Source organism: Stomoxys calcitrans, chromosome 2 (genome assembly GCF_963082655.1).
Source record: "Stomoxys calcitrans chromosome 2, idStoCalc2.1, whole genome shotgun sequence".
Lineage (NCBI taxonomy): Eukaryota > Metazoa > Arthropoda > Insecta > Diptera > Muscidae > Stomoxys > Stomoxys calcitrans.
The window spans coordinates 26,363,960-26,378,313 of record NC_081553.1 but is presented as its reverse complement, the minus strand read 5'-3'; the positions used below and the strand labels follow the sequence as shown (position 1 = coordinate 26,378,313).

At 37.8% G+C, this 14,354-nt stretch overlaps 1 protein-coding gene across 1 annotated transcript; it reads right to left on the bottom strand.

The window, feature by feature from the left end:
- Nucleotides 1-3,557: 3,557 nt before the first annotated feature.
- On the bottom strand, nt 3,558-8,892 carry LOC106095777 (alkaline phosphatase). The gene is made up of 3 exons (XM_013263114.2): nt 8,759-8,892; nt 5,013-5,353; nt 3,558-4,939 (listed from the first exon to the last, which is right to left on the bottom strand). The coding sequence occupies exons 1-3, from the start codon at nt 8,832-8,834 to the stop codon at nt 3,719-3,721; spliced, it is 1,638 nt and encodes a 545-aa protein (XP_013118568.2). The 5' UTR covers nt 8,835-8,892; the 3' UTR covers nt 3,558-3,718.
- Between the last annotated feature and the right edge of the window lie 5,462 nt (nt 8,893-14,354).

Below are 14,354 nucleotides of genomic sequence, written 5' to 3'. Positions count from 1 at the left end.
GACCATCATCGATCTCTCTATTTTACTTATTGAGCCCCCAAAGGGCGCAATTCTTATTCGAATTGACTGACATTTTACACAGGTCTCCAACATATACTTTAATTGTGGTCCAAACCGGATCATATCTTGATATCGCTCTAATAGCAGAGCAAATCTTTTCTTATATCCTCTTTTGCCTAAGAAGAGATGCCGGGAACTCGACAAATGCGATTCATGGTGGAGGGTATATAAGATTCGGCCCGGCCGAACTTAGCACGCTTTTATTTGTTTTTTTTTTTTTTTTTAATTGTGGTAGCTATTGGGTGCAGCAACTGACACATCGGCGGTGACATTTGGTCAATGTCAAGATGAATTTTACACTGATTGCCAACACCTTAGAAGCCTTAGAAAAATTCTAGAATTTTTCTAAGGCAGCACTATTCTTGGGTATTTTTGGTCGTTATGCTAACCTGGGCACACGGATCAGCAACAAGAGCCATTGCCGTTGGCTAGCATTCGAAGCCATTAATATAACTTTCAAAATATAACTGTGTTGGCAATCAGTGAAAAATTGAGTTAAGAAAGAGGTGTCGTATGCCCGGTCGCTTCGCTGCACCCGATGGTACACCCAATTCAAGGTGTAACTGTATTTCAGTTTTAATGGCTTTAGACTTAAAGGAAGAAAATTTTGAAAGTTTTAGTGCCTAATAGTAGGAAAATAAAAAAAACCTCTAGTCGGCCGATAAATACTGTTAAGCTGTAACTGTATCGCAATTTTGAGATCTTCAGCTCAATCCGTAAATAAAGTACCTTTTTGTAGGTATTAGTACCTAAATGTACAAATTTAAAAACAATCTTCTATTCGCCCATTACATACTGCCAAAATTTGCCTGTATCCCAAATTTCAGATCAAGAAAGTACTAAATAGTACCAATTACAACACTTAAGTACTTTTTATTCCACTCCTGGTACGATTTCAACATTTCATATTTGCTAGAACTTATCAAATATTTGTCAAGACTCTTCGATCATTTTTAGCAAAATGCAAAACAATTTTTAAACAGTAAACATTTTTAAAACGTATGTTTTGCGCCCTGAAACGCGTTTGAAGTTGAGAGTTGGTTAACTTATTCCGTTAGATGCGTGAAATGGCGAAACAATTAAAGGTTGTACAACAACCACATATCATATGGTGCAATTTGTCATCAAGCTGATCGACGATTTGCCAACACACACAAAGAAATTTGTGTCCGTGTGTATATACGTGTGCGTAAGTGAGCAGCGAATATGCGTGATAGAAGACAGCCGTCAAACCAGGCTGTTAACAGCTGTTCGCATGAGATCACCTTCTAAAATCCGTCTTGGATGCGTGCGTGCGTTTGTTGTGTAACTTACACAATACGAACCAACCTATTTTAATTTTTTTTTGACACGCACGAATAAGTACGCATAAGTGCTGCTTAAGGCATGCAACTTCACCTTTAGTACCACTTCCGCGGAATGTGTTCGCATTTTCTTCGTCATCATTTTTTTATAATGCGTTTTGACAGTTCTTCGAGTGAAAAGACAATGGAAATTGTCAGGAAAGTGCTGTAGAAAATACCAAAAATAACCGATATTCAATACAAATGCAATCTTGCATTTGAATTTCAAAGAGATTTGTTGCAAATCTTCTCAAGTAAGTAGATTTGCTCACACTGAAAATGTATGGAAAACCTCATTGCAAAACATGAGATTTCCGAAATCTCGTCACAAAACTAGGTGTGCTCCAACATGCTAAAACATGGTTTAAGAATAAACAGTGCTCATGCCAGGATTCACTAATAGAAGGTTAGGTCACTTGCGAAAACATAAAGTGGATAGGACCCTGAACATCATTAAGGATGTCAAATCTGCCGATGTTATCAAATAAACCAAAACATAAACAAAGAATGAATGTCAAAAGAGAACAAGTTGACATCCTAAATGCCATGTACATCCAAAAGTTAAAAAAATTGTAAGTCAGCCGATTGTTTGGCTTAACCTTATTCAGTCAATCCTGTGCTCAAGCAAAGATGATAGAAATAACAGGGAAATTATATTTCTCTCAAAATATTACAGCAACTGTCTTCAAAGCAAGCCAGGATTCACTAATCGAAGTTTAGATCACATGCGAAAACGTAAAGTGAATAGGCCCCATGAACATCATTAAGCATGTCAAATCTGCCGATTGAAAATGTCATCATATAGGAGAAAACGTAAACAAAGAAAGAATGTAAAAAGAGAAGAAGTTGACATCTTCGATGCCAAGTATTGCCAAAAATTTTAAAAATTGTATGTCGGCTTAACCTTATTCAGCCAGCAAAAAGGAAATAAATAACTGAAAGAAAGATACACATATTGTAAGCTAAGACTGTCGAATACGTGCATTACACCATAGTTTCCTTCACGGGAAAGAAAATCATGGATATTTAGAAAATGCAAACGACCCTAACACCATGCCTTTGACTGAGTGCTTACTTCGACTTTCATCCGAACAACTGTCAATATACGCATTATAAAACAAATTGTGACGCAGAAAATGCGAACACATTCCGTTAAGCTGAGTATTATGTTCAGCTTTTCGGGCGGAATGCTGTCAAACTCCATATAAAAAAAAAGCTGGAGGAAAATGGACGAAAAGGAAGTAATCTGTTTATAATGGGGAAATGTCAAAGAGATTGTTGTTTTATTAGTTCGTTTAACTTTATTTATTTGCGAAAAAAATAGAAACGGCTTTTTGATTGCTGTCAAATTCGGCTCGCGGAAAAATTAGCAATTTCCGCGACTATTCCGAAAGCAAATTGAATAAAAACCCTTAAAGCTTAGTACTGACTTCGTCTTTTCACATGAACAACCATGATATATTCATTTACATGTAATGACAGTTGCCCAACAACAAAATATTGAGTGCACTATCTGTCAAAATCAGTGATTAGTGCAACTCTGAGTTTGAGTATGTTACTAGTTCGCGCCATTTTTCGTTGTTTTTGTGTGTATAGTTCTTTACTATAATACACACACACACAACCAAAACTCGTTGACAGATAGTGCTCCTCGCGAGAAAAAATTTTACTTAGCTGTTTTTGGTAATTATGTCATGCGAACAACTGTCAAGATACACTATAAAAATTGTGACTAAGATAATGCGAACACATTCCGTAAAAGTGGTATTGAGTTCTATAAGAAAAAAAGTAGCGACATGTCGCTGCATCAGGATGAATTTCGCACAACTTTAATTGCAAATTAAATTAAATGCTCACAAAATGGGCCGAATCTGTTGTCTTGTTGTGCATTGTTGTTTGACTTTTGTTTGTGTTCTGACAAAGAAAAGAGACTGTCACATTTCGTCATTTTCGCTGCGAATGAATTCAGTACTAAACGAAGATATATTCATTTACAGCAGTGATTAGTGCAACTCTGATTTTGAGTGTGTCACTAGTTCGCGCCATTTTTCGCTGTTTGTGTGAGTCATGGTTGTTAACTATAATACACACACACACACACACAACCAAATCTGGTTGACAGATAGCGCACTTCGCGAGAAAAATTAAAATTAATTTATCTGCATTTATTCCAATAGTCCGGCTGAAGTCGTCTCGCCGTTCCCAAGGAAGTTATTAATTACTTTTATTTTTAGTATTAATTAAGTACTGATACAAGCTTAGTCTCTAGATATATAAATATTAATTGACCCCCCGTTTCCCTTATACACTTCCTCTCAGAGCCTTCCTTTATGCAAGCCATCTCCACAGGCTGTACGTCTGGAACCCAAACACGAGGCATATGCCATAGCATGTGGTATTAGGTTTTGCTCATACACCCCCGTAAAGAGATGGGCAAAGGGTCCACTGGCGAAGACACCAACATCGTCACCACCATGTGTTTCCGATTCCAGCGGGACCGTGGCAGGGAACATATAGTCTTTGTTTTTCATGTTAATCTCTTTGAGATTTTTTCTTCTTGCCCCCAGATTTGCTTTAAGGTTGTTTGTATCAAAGCCAGGTCCATTAGCATAAGACAAAGTGGCATAGGGCAGATCGTCCAAACCCAATTGGCCATTGTTTATGCCAACTATATCATTTTTGCGACTTGAGTAACCAGCCACAGACATGGTATGAGAATGATCTGAGGTCACCACTATCAGGGTGTCTTCTTCACTGGTTTTCTGGCGGGCCAAATGTATGGCCTTATCAAATTCGGCGGTTTCATCTAAAGCCTTAAGGGCCAAGGTATCGTGATGGGCATGATCTATGCGCCCACCCTCGACAAAAAGGAAGTAACCTCTGCCCTGACTTTGTTCTTCTAAAATATCCAGGGCTTGTGAAACCATCTCCTCCAAAGAAGGTATTTCCTTGGGATCAGCATCCAAATGGTAGGGCATATGATTGGAGGCAAAAAGACCCAGCACATGCTCTGTGTTTTTGGCAAGATTTTGCAGTTCATCTTTTGTTTGTACATATTTTGCCTTGGGACCATGTATTTTTAGCCATTCATCCATGAGGTTGCGACCATCCAAACGTTTTCCTTGTTGCGATAGGGGAAGAAAATGTTCTTGGCCCCCACCCAAGATAACATTGAGTTTAGAACCCACTTCGCCATGTATCAGTTGGCTAGCTATGTCGGTGCAAGTCAATGGATCCTGATGGCCGTTAAGAATTTCGGCATCATTTTCCCAGAAGCGATTGGCAGCATGAGCATAAACACCAGCGGGGGAGGCATGAGTCACCGAAGTGGTGGTTATAAGGCCCGTGGCCATGCCTTGAGCCTGAGCCCAGCCGGCTATGGAGGTTACATGATGCTCGGTGACATTTTGGGCTTGACAGTTATCCAGTTCTATGGCGGCAGTCACACCCAAGGTGCCATAATTGCCTTTAACTCCACCCAGATAGGCAGTGGCGGTACAGGCTGAATCAGCTACTTGGGAATTGGCACAGTAAGTCTAAAAAGAGTTAAGAAATATTCCATTAGTTCTCTTTTATGTTAGAGTAGGCCAGATAGATAACTCCACTCACCTTACTAAGGCCCACATAGGGGAATTTCTCGAAAGAGAATTGCTTTTCCTCGCCACCCAAATAGACTCGTCCAGCGGTTATAGTGGGTATAGACATTCCATCACCCAAGAACATTATGACATTTTTTGCCATATTTGTGTTTAATTGGGATTTGGTATTCAATTGCTGCATTAGCAGATCCTGAGCCACACCATTCCAATATTCTGAGAATTCTTCTTCGGGTTTGGCAGATCCAAAATTCAAAATGGGCATAGCTCTCTTTTGTAGGCGATTCAGCGTCTCAAAATGAAATACGGGATGCATGCGATGGTCATGATCTTCGCTGGGTTTTTGGGAAATAACTGGAACAAAAGAAGAAAATGTATGAAATTGGAGCTTAAGCCTAGTACTCCCTTCGACTTTTCGCCCGAACAACTGCCAAAACTAAAAAAAAAATGGTGAAGAAGAAAATGCGAACACATTCCGTTGAAAATAGTAGCAACATGTCGCTGCGCCAATACATATTTCGCTTCAATTAATTGCCAATATAATTAAATGCTTGCGAAATGGGAACGAATCAACTCTGTTTCAATGTTCAAACCAAAGCTGTTTTAAGCAAACGACTCGTTTTCCCTTTATAATGCTCTGAAAACGACTAGTTTTCCTTCAAAATTTATAAGGGCAAAACGACTCGTTTGCCACAAAAACGAGTCATTCAAGGCATACAAATCTCACAAAATCCAAGCGCAAAAGTTAATTTAATTTTTAAGCTTTGACGCCTAAAACACTACTTCACGTATGGCAACATTGAATGACGCTCGAGTTCAATCGTCTAAGTTTAAATTTCTTTTGTGCGTCGCTTTTGTGGAATTTGTTTGCAGAGTTGCATTTTTAATGCGTTCGTAATTCGCAGCATAGAAACAAAAGTCAAATAAAAACACACAATAAAGACAGCAGGATTAAAGCAGAGTTGATCGGTGCCTATTACCTTTGCAATTAATTGAAGCGAATTGTATACTGACGCAGCGACATGTCGCTATTTTGCTCATAAAACTCGTATCACTTCTGCGGAATGTGTTCGTATTTTCTTCGTCATCACGTCTTATAATGCGTATTGACAGTTGTTCGGAAGAAAAGTCAAAGTCAGTACTTGGCTTAAAGGAAAAAAATAGCGTAAATAAAGGGAAAATTTATATTCTCAAGGCGAAAACAGTCAAAAATTCAAAAATTGTTATGTCGACTGATTGCTTTTCGATACCATATTTAGTATGTCATGAGATCGGTATGTATGGCAGTTTCAAATATGGTCCAATCTATACCACATTTGACAGGAATGGGTAGGGGTCTACCAGAACACACTGGTTCATCAAATTCGGGTAATAAATGGATATTTAATGGCCTCAATACCCTAGATCGGGTGGTCGGTCTAAGGGCAGATATATCCAAATATAGTCCGATCTGAACTGCACTTCACAGAAATTAATAGAGGTCTACCAGAACTCACTGTGCCAACATTCATCGAAATCGGATCAAAAATGACGAATTTATTGCCCGAAGACTTTAAGTCTGGAGATCGGTCTATATAGCGGCTATATATAACTAAAACCCGATTTTATGAGATCATAAAATCAGGTTTATACACAAAGAATACCTAAGATATCTGCAAAATCATAAATACCGAGCTTTTGGGTATAAATTTTAAACTTTACCGGGTAAATACCTTTTGGGTATTTACCCATCGCCTATCTCTAGGCATAAGGAGTGGTGTCGTGGAAAGGACGCCGTAGTGGACCGTTGATATATGAATAAGTTTCAGTGTTTTTTTTTCTTTTGTATATTGGAAGAATTAAGAGAACTGTGTTCAGGCCCGGACCTAAGCAAAAGCAACATTCCATTAAGGCATAGCGATGATACTTTACTCACATTAATGAATATTCTCTGTCTGTCTGTCTACCCAAGGCAGAAAACAGATTAAAAACAAATAAAAAGGCGTTAAGTTCGGCCGGGCCGAACTTTGGATACCCACCACCTCGGGAATATATGAAAACCATCTTTCGTCAAAATCCGGTGAAAAATGGATACCTTATGCCCCATAGCAGCTATATCGAAATATGTTCCGATTTGGACCAAATACTAATAAGCACAAGTCATTGTTTAATTGTGTATAACATAATATTGGTCTTTTTAGTAGTTATATCTAAAAATAAATCGATCTGTACCATATACGACACGAAAGTCGAATAGCCTAACAAAATCAGATTATAAATGCGCCTTTTATGGGGCCAAGACTTTAAATCGAGATATAGGTTTATGTGGCAGTTACATCCAAATCTGGACCGATTTGGGCAAAGTTGTAGAAAAATGTCGAAGAGCCTAACACAACTCACTGTTCCAAATTTCGGCGAAATCGGACAATAAATGCGCATTTTATGGACCCAAAACCTTAAATCGGCAGATCGGTCTATATGGCAGCTATATCCAAATCTGGACCGATCTGGGCCAAATTGGGGAAAGATGTCGAAGGGCCTGACACACCTCACTATGCCAAATTTCGGCGACATCGGACAATAAATGCGCCTTTTATGGACCCAAAACCTTAAATTGGGAGATCGGTCTATATGGCAGCTATATCCAAAACTGGACCGATCTGGGCCAAATTGGGGAAAGATGTCGAAGGGCCTGACACACCTCACTATGCCAAATTTCGGCGACATCGGACAATAAATGCGCCTTTTAGGGACCCTAAACCTTACATCGGGAGATCGGTCTATATGGCAGCTATAACCAAATCTGAACCGATCTGAGCCAAATTGAAGAAGGATGTCGAAGAGCCTATCACAACTCACTGTTCCAATTTTCGGCGACATCGGACGATAAATGCCCCTTTAATGGACCCAAAACCTTAAATCGGGAGATCGGTCTATATGACAGCTATATCCAAATCTGGACCGATCTGGGCCAAATTGAAGAGGGATGTCGAAGGGCCAAACACAACTCACTGTTCCAAGTTTCAGTAAAATCGGATAATAAATGTGACTTTTATGGGCCCGAGAACCTAAATCGGCGGATCGGTCTATATGGCAGCTATATCCAAATCTGGACCGATCTGGACCAAATTAAAGATAGATGTCGAGGGGCCTAATACAACTCACTGACCCAAATTTCATCAAAATCGGATAATAAATGTTGCTTTTTTGGGCCTAAGACCCGAAATCGGCGGATCGGTCTATATGGGGGCTATATCAAAATATAGTCCCATGTACCCCATCTTCGAATTTAGCCGGCTTATGGACAAAAAAAAAAGAATCTGTGCAAAGTTTCAGCTCAATATCTCTATTTTTTAAGACTGTAGCGTGATTTCAACAGACAGACGGACGGACACGTTTAGATCGTCTTAGATTTTTATGCTGATCTAGAACATATATGTTTCGATGTGTTGACCCAAGACCCTAAATTGGCGGATCGGTCTATATGGCAGCAAATCTGAACCAATCTGGGCAAAATTGAAGAAGGATGTCGAAGGGCCTAACACAACTCACTGACCCAAATTTCAGCAAAATCGGATAATAAATGTGGCTTTTTTGGGCCTAAGACACTAAATCGGCGGATTGGTCTATATAAATGGTCTATATAAATAATTTATTTATTTTCAATTTTTTTTATATTCTTGCGTATTGTTGTAACTTTAATTTTTATTTTTTCAAGTAAATTTTTCAATTTAATTTTTACTTTTTTCACTTTAGTTGTCACCTCACTATCACACTCACCTCTACCATTTGCTATTGGTGATGTTAGTAACACCACAATCAGAATTATAGAATATTTTGAAAATGTGTAAAACATTGTTCGTATTTCACTTTAACACTCACAATTCCACCTGTTGTGGCCTTCTTGACGACGACTAATTGAGCTCTGATGGTCGGCTGTTTCTATCCCTTCTATTTATAGGAGTCTTTCTAAGCCTCACAATAAAATCTTTGATGATGTGCGCTCTATACATACAAATGGGTTTTCATTTTATTTCAGGAGATAAGAAGAATACTTTCTTAAAATGAAAATGGAAAAAAAATAAAAATAAAATTATCAATTTAAATTGAAAGTGTTTTTATTTTCTACTTTGAGTTACTTTTCGGTAGAATAAAGGGTGTTGAGCTAAGGGCTTGCTACGACGCATCTACACATAACAAAGAAATGTATTAAACATTCCATAAAATACAAAAACAGCATCTAAAACACGTTGCCGGCAAGGTAAATGACTGCAAAATAAATTTGTAATATTTGAAACATTTGTCAAGAACACCCAGAGAAAAGTTGATGCCAACGTGCTCATATCAGTACCATACGGTATTGACAGTAAAGCAATACCGAATGGTACAAAAACAATACCGGACGGTATGGATGAAACATAGAATGATTAGTACCGTTTGGTTCTAGCCTTTTTACCGAACTGGTTATTAAAATATTTTATATTATTTGTTTAACAACTCTTTTATAATGGCGACAATATTTTAAGTACAAAGCTCAATAACACTTCTGGCGCGATGACAAGAATACAAATGTGACGCCGTCAATTCTAAATAGCCTCCTTTGTCTGGTATTGAACTGATGCCAAATGGTATTAAAAATTTTTACCAATAACGAAAACATAATAATACCAGGCGGTATTGGCAAAGTACCGCCATTTTTCTATCAGTGTACCGTATGACTTCAAAAGCTGCAGTTTTATGTGAGGGGGATAGGTAAATCCTTTCAAATGTGACATCAAGTATTTTAGGACAATTGATATTCCGAACCATTACATCGAACAGTGAGATAGAATCTAAAAAATCTAGTTAACAAATCTGCCATTTGGACGCGTATAATGATATCTTTTCGAAATTTTTGGTTAGAGCTGGGGTTTTAACGAAATCGTATGCAAATGATATGTAAATCCTTTCAAATGTGACAACAAGTACTGTAGAATACTTGATATTCCAAACCGCTACATCGCATAGTAGGATAGAATCGAAAAATAAAAACTGGTGAAAAGTCAGCCGTTTGAGAAGAGATAGGGATATCTCATTGATATTTTTGGTTAAAGCTGGGGTTTTATCAAGAGATCATATGCAAAATTTCCGTCTATCCATGTTAATTTGTGTGCTAAGGTCGCAATTTTCATCCGATCGTCTTCAAATTTGGTACAGTCATGTTTTTCGGTCTAGAGACAAAGCCGAATGAAATTGGAAAAAATCGGTTCAGATTTGTACATAGCTCCCATATATATGTTCGTCCGATTTGCAGTAATATTGCCATAAAATGGTCTTTTGTCAACCGATTCTCCCGTAATTTGGGAGGAAGAATTTTTTTTGGACCCTCGACAATACTGGAGAATTTCATGGAAATCGTTTCAGATTTAGATATAGCTCACATATATATATATCGCCCGATTTTCACTCCTAGAGCCACTGCAAGCGCATTTATTGACCAATCTTCCCAAAACTTCGTACGACGCTTTCCTCAACGAATCTCACAGTATCTGAGAAGCTTGCTCGAAATCGGTTCAAATTAAGATATAGCTTCCGATTTGCAGTAATAATGCAATAAAATGATCATTTATTAACCGATTCTTCTGAAATTTGGCAGCAAGAATTTTCTTATGACTCTCGACATTACTGGAGAATTTCATGGAAATCGTTTCAGATTTAGATATAGCTCTCATATATATATCACCCGATTTTCACTCCCAAAGCCACTGCAAGCGTATTTATTGACCAATCTTCCCAAAACTTCGTATAACGCTTTCCTCGACGACTAGCACAATATCTGAGAAGTTTGCTCGAAATCGGTTCAAATTTGGATATAGCTCCCTAATATATGTTCATCCGATTTTCAGTAATATTGCAATAAAATGGTCTTTTTGTAAACTGATTCTTTCGAGACACCTTGAAACCTGGTGTCAGAGATTTTAGAATGAGCGCAGAAGATCGAGGCGCTTGAAAAGCTATTCCACGTTCGGCTAGTGGAACAAATGTTCTGTCATAGCCAATTAAAGTGTGTAAGTAAAGTAACTCAATAGGATTATATAGAGGATATATCAGTATATAGACCGATTCCAATAATACTCGGCAATTATGTTGGAAGTCAGAACAGAAGTCATTGCGCCAAATTTCAGCTAATTCGGATGAAAATTAAACCCTCTAGGAGCTCAAGAAGTCAAAACTGGTGATAGGATTTTATAGAGAATATATCAGTTTATTGACCGATTCGGATCTTACTCGGCAATGATATTAGAAGTCAAAACAAAAGTCATTGTGTCAAATTTCAGCCAATTCGAATGAAGATTGAGGCTTTTCGGGGCTCAAGAAATCAAAACAGATGATAGGTTTATAAGGGGGTAATATCAGTTTTAGACCGATTCGGATTTTACTCGTCACTTGAGTTGGAAGTCAAAACAAAAGTTCTTGTGCCAAGTTTCAGGAAAATCGGATTAAAATTATGGTCTTCAGGGGCTTAAGAAGTCAAAACTGTGGTCTATATCCAAATCCGAACCGATATGGCCCATTTGCAATATCCAAAGATCTACATGGATGAGAAGTATCAGTGCAAAATTTCAAGCGGATATGGCGTGATATCGACAGACGGGTGAACGGACATGGCTAGATCGACTCAAAATGTCAAGACGATCATGGTCAATATTTCGAGGTGTTACAAGCGGAATGGCTAGTTCGGAACACCCCCATTCTATGGTGGTGGGTATAAAAATTTTTTTCTGACCAAATTTTTACACAAAATTACCCAAAATACCCATTTTGGGTAAATATGATTTCCATGTCTGAATTTTTCGGTAAATTCGTTGTGGATGCTAATATTTGCTGTATTTTATTTACCACTCTAGCGGATTCGCTGACTTAACCCTAGAACTAACTTCTTTCACACGAAAATTGTCTATTAGCTGATGGCGAAATATGCCATATTCCATTGGACGGCAAAGCACCATGGTACAATTAAGAGATAGTGTCATTAGTACAACAACAAAAATCTACCCCCAACGAAACTACCTTGAGTGACAAATGCCGCAAATTGAAATGTCAAAGTGGTTTAAGAAATAAAATTTGTTTTACAATCTTCTTCAAATGCGTTTTATATTGGGTTGCCCAAAAAGTAATTGCGGATTTTTTAAAAGAAAGTAAATCCATTTTTAATAAAACTTAGAATGAACTTTAATCAAATATACTTTTTTTACACTTTTTTCTAAAGCAAGCTAAAAGTAACAGCTGATAACTGACAGAAGAAAGAATGCAATTAGAGTCACAAGCTGTGAAAAAATTTGTCAACGCCGAGTATATGAAAAATCCGCAATTACCTTTCAAGCCTTTGACATTTAGATTTACTGCAAAATCAACAATAAAAAAATTGTACTCAGCTGTTCGCATGACCTCACATTATTAGTGCATCCTGACATAACAAAAACAATAGTCAAACAAAGCCACACAACAAAAGCAACTACGACGAAACAGAGTTGCATGGAAACAGTTCGTTACCATTTAATTACACTCACAATTAACTGCAGCGAAATTTGTATTGACGCAGCGACATGTCGCTGGTATTTGGCAGTACCAGTATTCAATACAACTTCTGCGGAATGTGTTCGCATTTTCTTCGTCACCATTTTTTTGCAACACATCGAAATATCAATTTCTGATCCAACAAAGTATATATATATCCCATCGTCGTAAAATTCTGAGACGATTTAACGATGTCCGTGTGTCTGTCCATCCGTCTGTTGTAATCACTCTACAGCCTTCAAAAATTGAGATATTGAGCTGAAGTTTGGAACAGATACGTCCTTTTGATGCACGCTGGTTAAGTTCTTGAACGGGCCAAATCGGATAATATTTGGATATAGCTGCTATATCGACCGATCTGCCGATAAAGGGTCTCATGCCCATAAATTCTATACTTTTTATCCCATTTCGTTGAAATTTGAAACAGTGAGTAATTTAAAACTTCGCGACATCTGACCCAAATATGGTTCAGATCGGACTATATTTAGATATAGCTGCCATATAGACCGATCTGCCGATAGAGGGTCTGAAGCCCAAAAAAGCTTTACTTATTAACACTTATTAACTTATTAATAAACAGTGACTAGTTTTACGCCTCTCAACATAGGACCTAAATATGGTTCAGATCGGACTTTATTTAGATATAGCTGCTATATAGACCGATCTCCCGATTAAGAGTTTGAATCCCATAAAAGTTTTATTTTTTAAACGATTTCGCTGAAATTTAAAACTGTGAGTAGTTTAAGGCATCCTGACATACAACCCAAATATGGTTCAGATTGGGACTATATTTAGATATAGCTGTCATATAGACCGATCTGCCGATAAAGGGTCTGAAGCCCATAAAAGCTGTATATATTACCCGAATTTGCTGAAATTTTAAGTAGTGGGTTATTTTAAGCCTCCTGATATCTGACCTAAATATGGATCAAATCGGACTATATTTAGATTTAGCTGCCATATATACCGATCTGACGATAAAGGTTCTGAAGACCATAAAATCTTTATTTTTTAACCGATTTCGCTGAAATTTGAAACAGTGAGTAGTTTTACGCCTCCCAACATAGGACCCAAATACGGTTCAGATCGGATATATATTTAGATATAGCTGCCATATAGACCGATCTGCCGATAAAGGGCCGGAAGCCTGTAAGGGCTCTATTTACTACCCGATTTCGTTGAAATTTGAAACTGTGAGTAGTTTTAGGTCTCCCGAAATCGGTGCCAAATATGGTGCGGATCTGACAATATGTAGATGTGTGAAGCCCATAAAAGCTTTATTTTTTAACCGATTTCGCTGAAATTTGAAACAGTGAGTTGTTTTAAGCCTTCCCTCATCCGAGCAGAATATGGCCCAAATCGGTCGGTCATATTTAGATATATAGACCGATTCTCAAATATAGAATCTTAATGGAATAAAATTGGATTTATTGCCCGATTTCTCTGATACATCGACTTGCATAAGAGTGCTTTTGTAGGCCTAAGACAATAAATCGACGGATCGGTCCCTATGACAGCTGTATCAAAATATGGTCCGAGCTGGACTATTTTCAGTTACGATGTTGGGAGGCTTAATACAACTAACTGTTCCCAATTTCAGAAAAATCGGCTAATAAATGCAGGAGTCATGGGCTTAAGACCTTATTTTGGAGGATCGGTCTATATGGCAGCTATATTTAAATATGGTACAATCTAAACCATATGCTAGTTACAACAACTTACTGTTTTAAACTTTAGCGAAATAGGGTAACAATTAAGACTTTTGTGGGCTTAAAACCCTAAATCACCAGCTTGGTCTATATTACAGCTATATCTAAAT

Excerpts from the sequence above, each read along its gene's own strand:
- LOC106095777 (XM_013263114.2), bottom strand. The coding sequence starts at position 8,834 with ATGTTTTACACATTTTCAAAATATTCTATAATTCTGATTGTGGTGTTA. Across the intron at positions 5,354-8,758 it reads ACCAATAGCAAATGGTAGAG|TTATTTCCCAAAAACCCAGC; the intron begins GTGAGTGTGATA and ends CTTTTGTTCCAG. Across the intron at positions 4,940-5,012 it reads CCTATGTGGGCCTTAGTAAG|ACTTACTGTGCCAATTCCCA; the intron begins GTGAGTGGAGTT and ends AACTCTTTTTAG.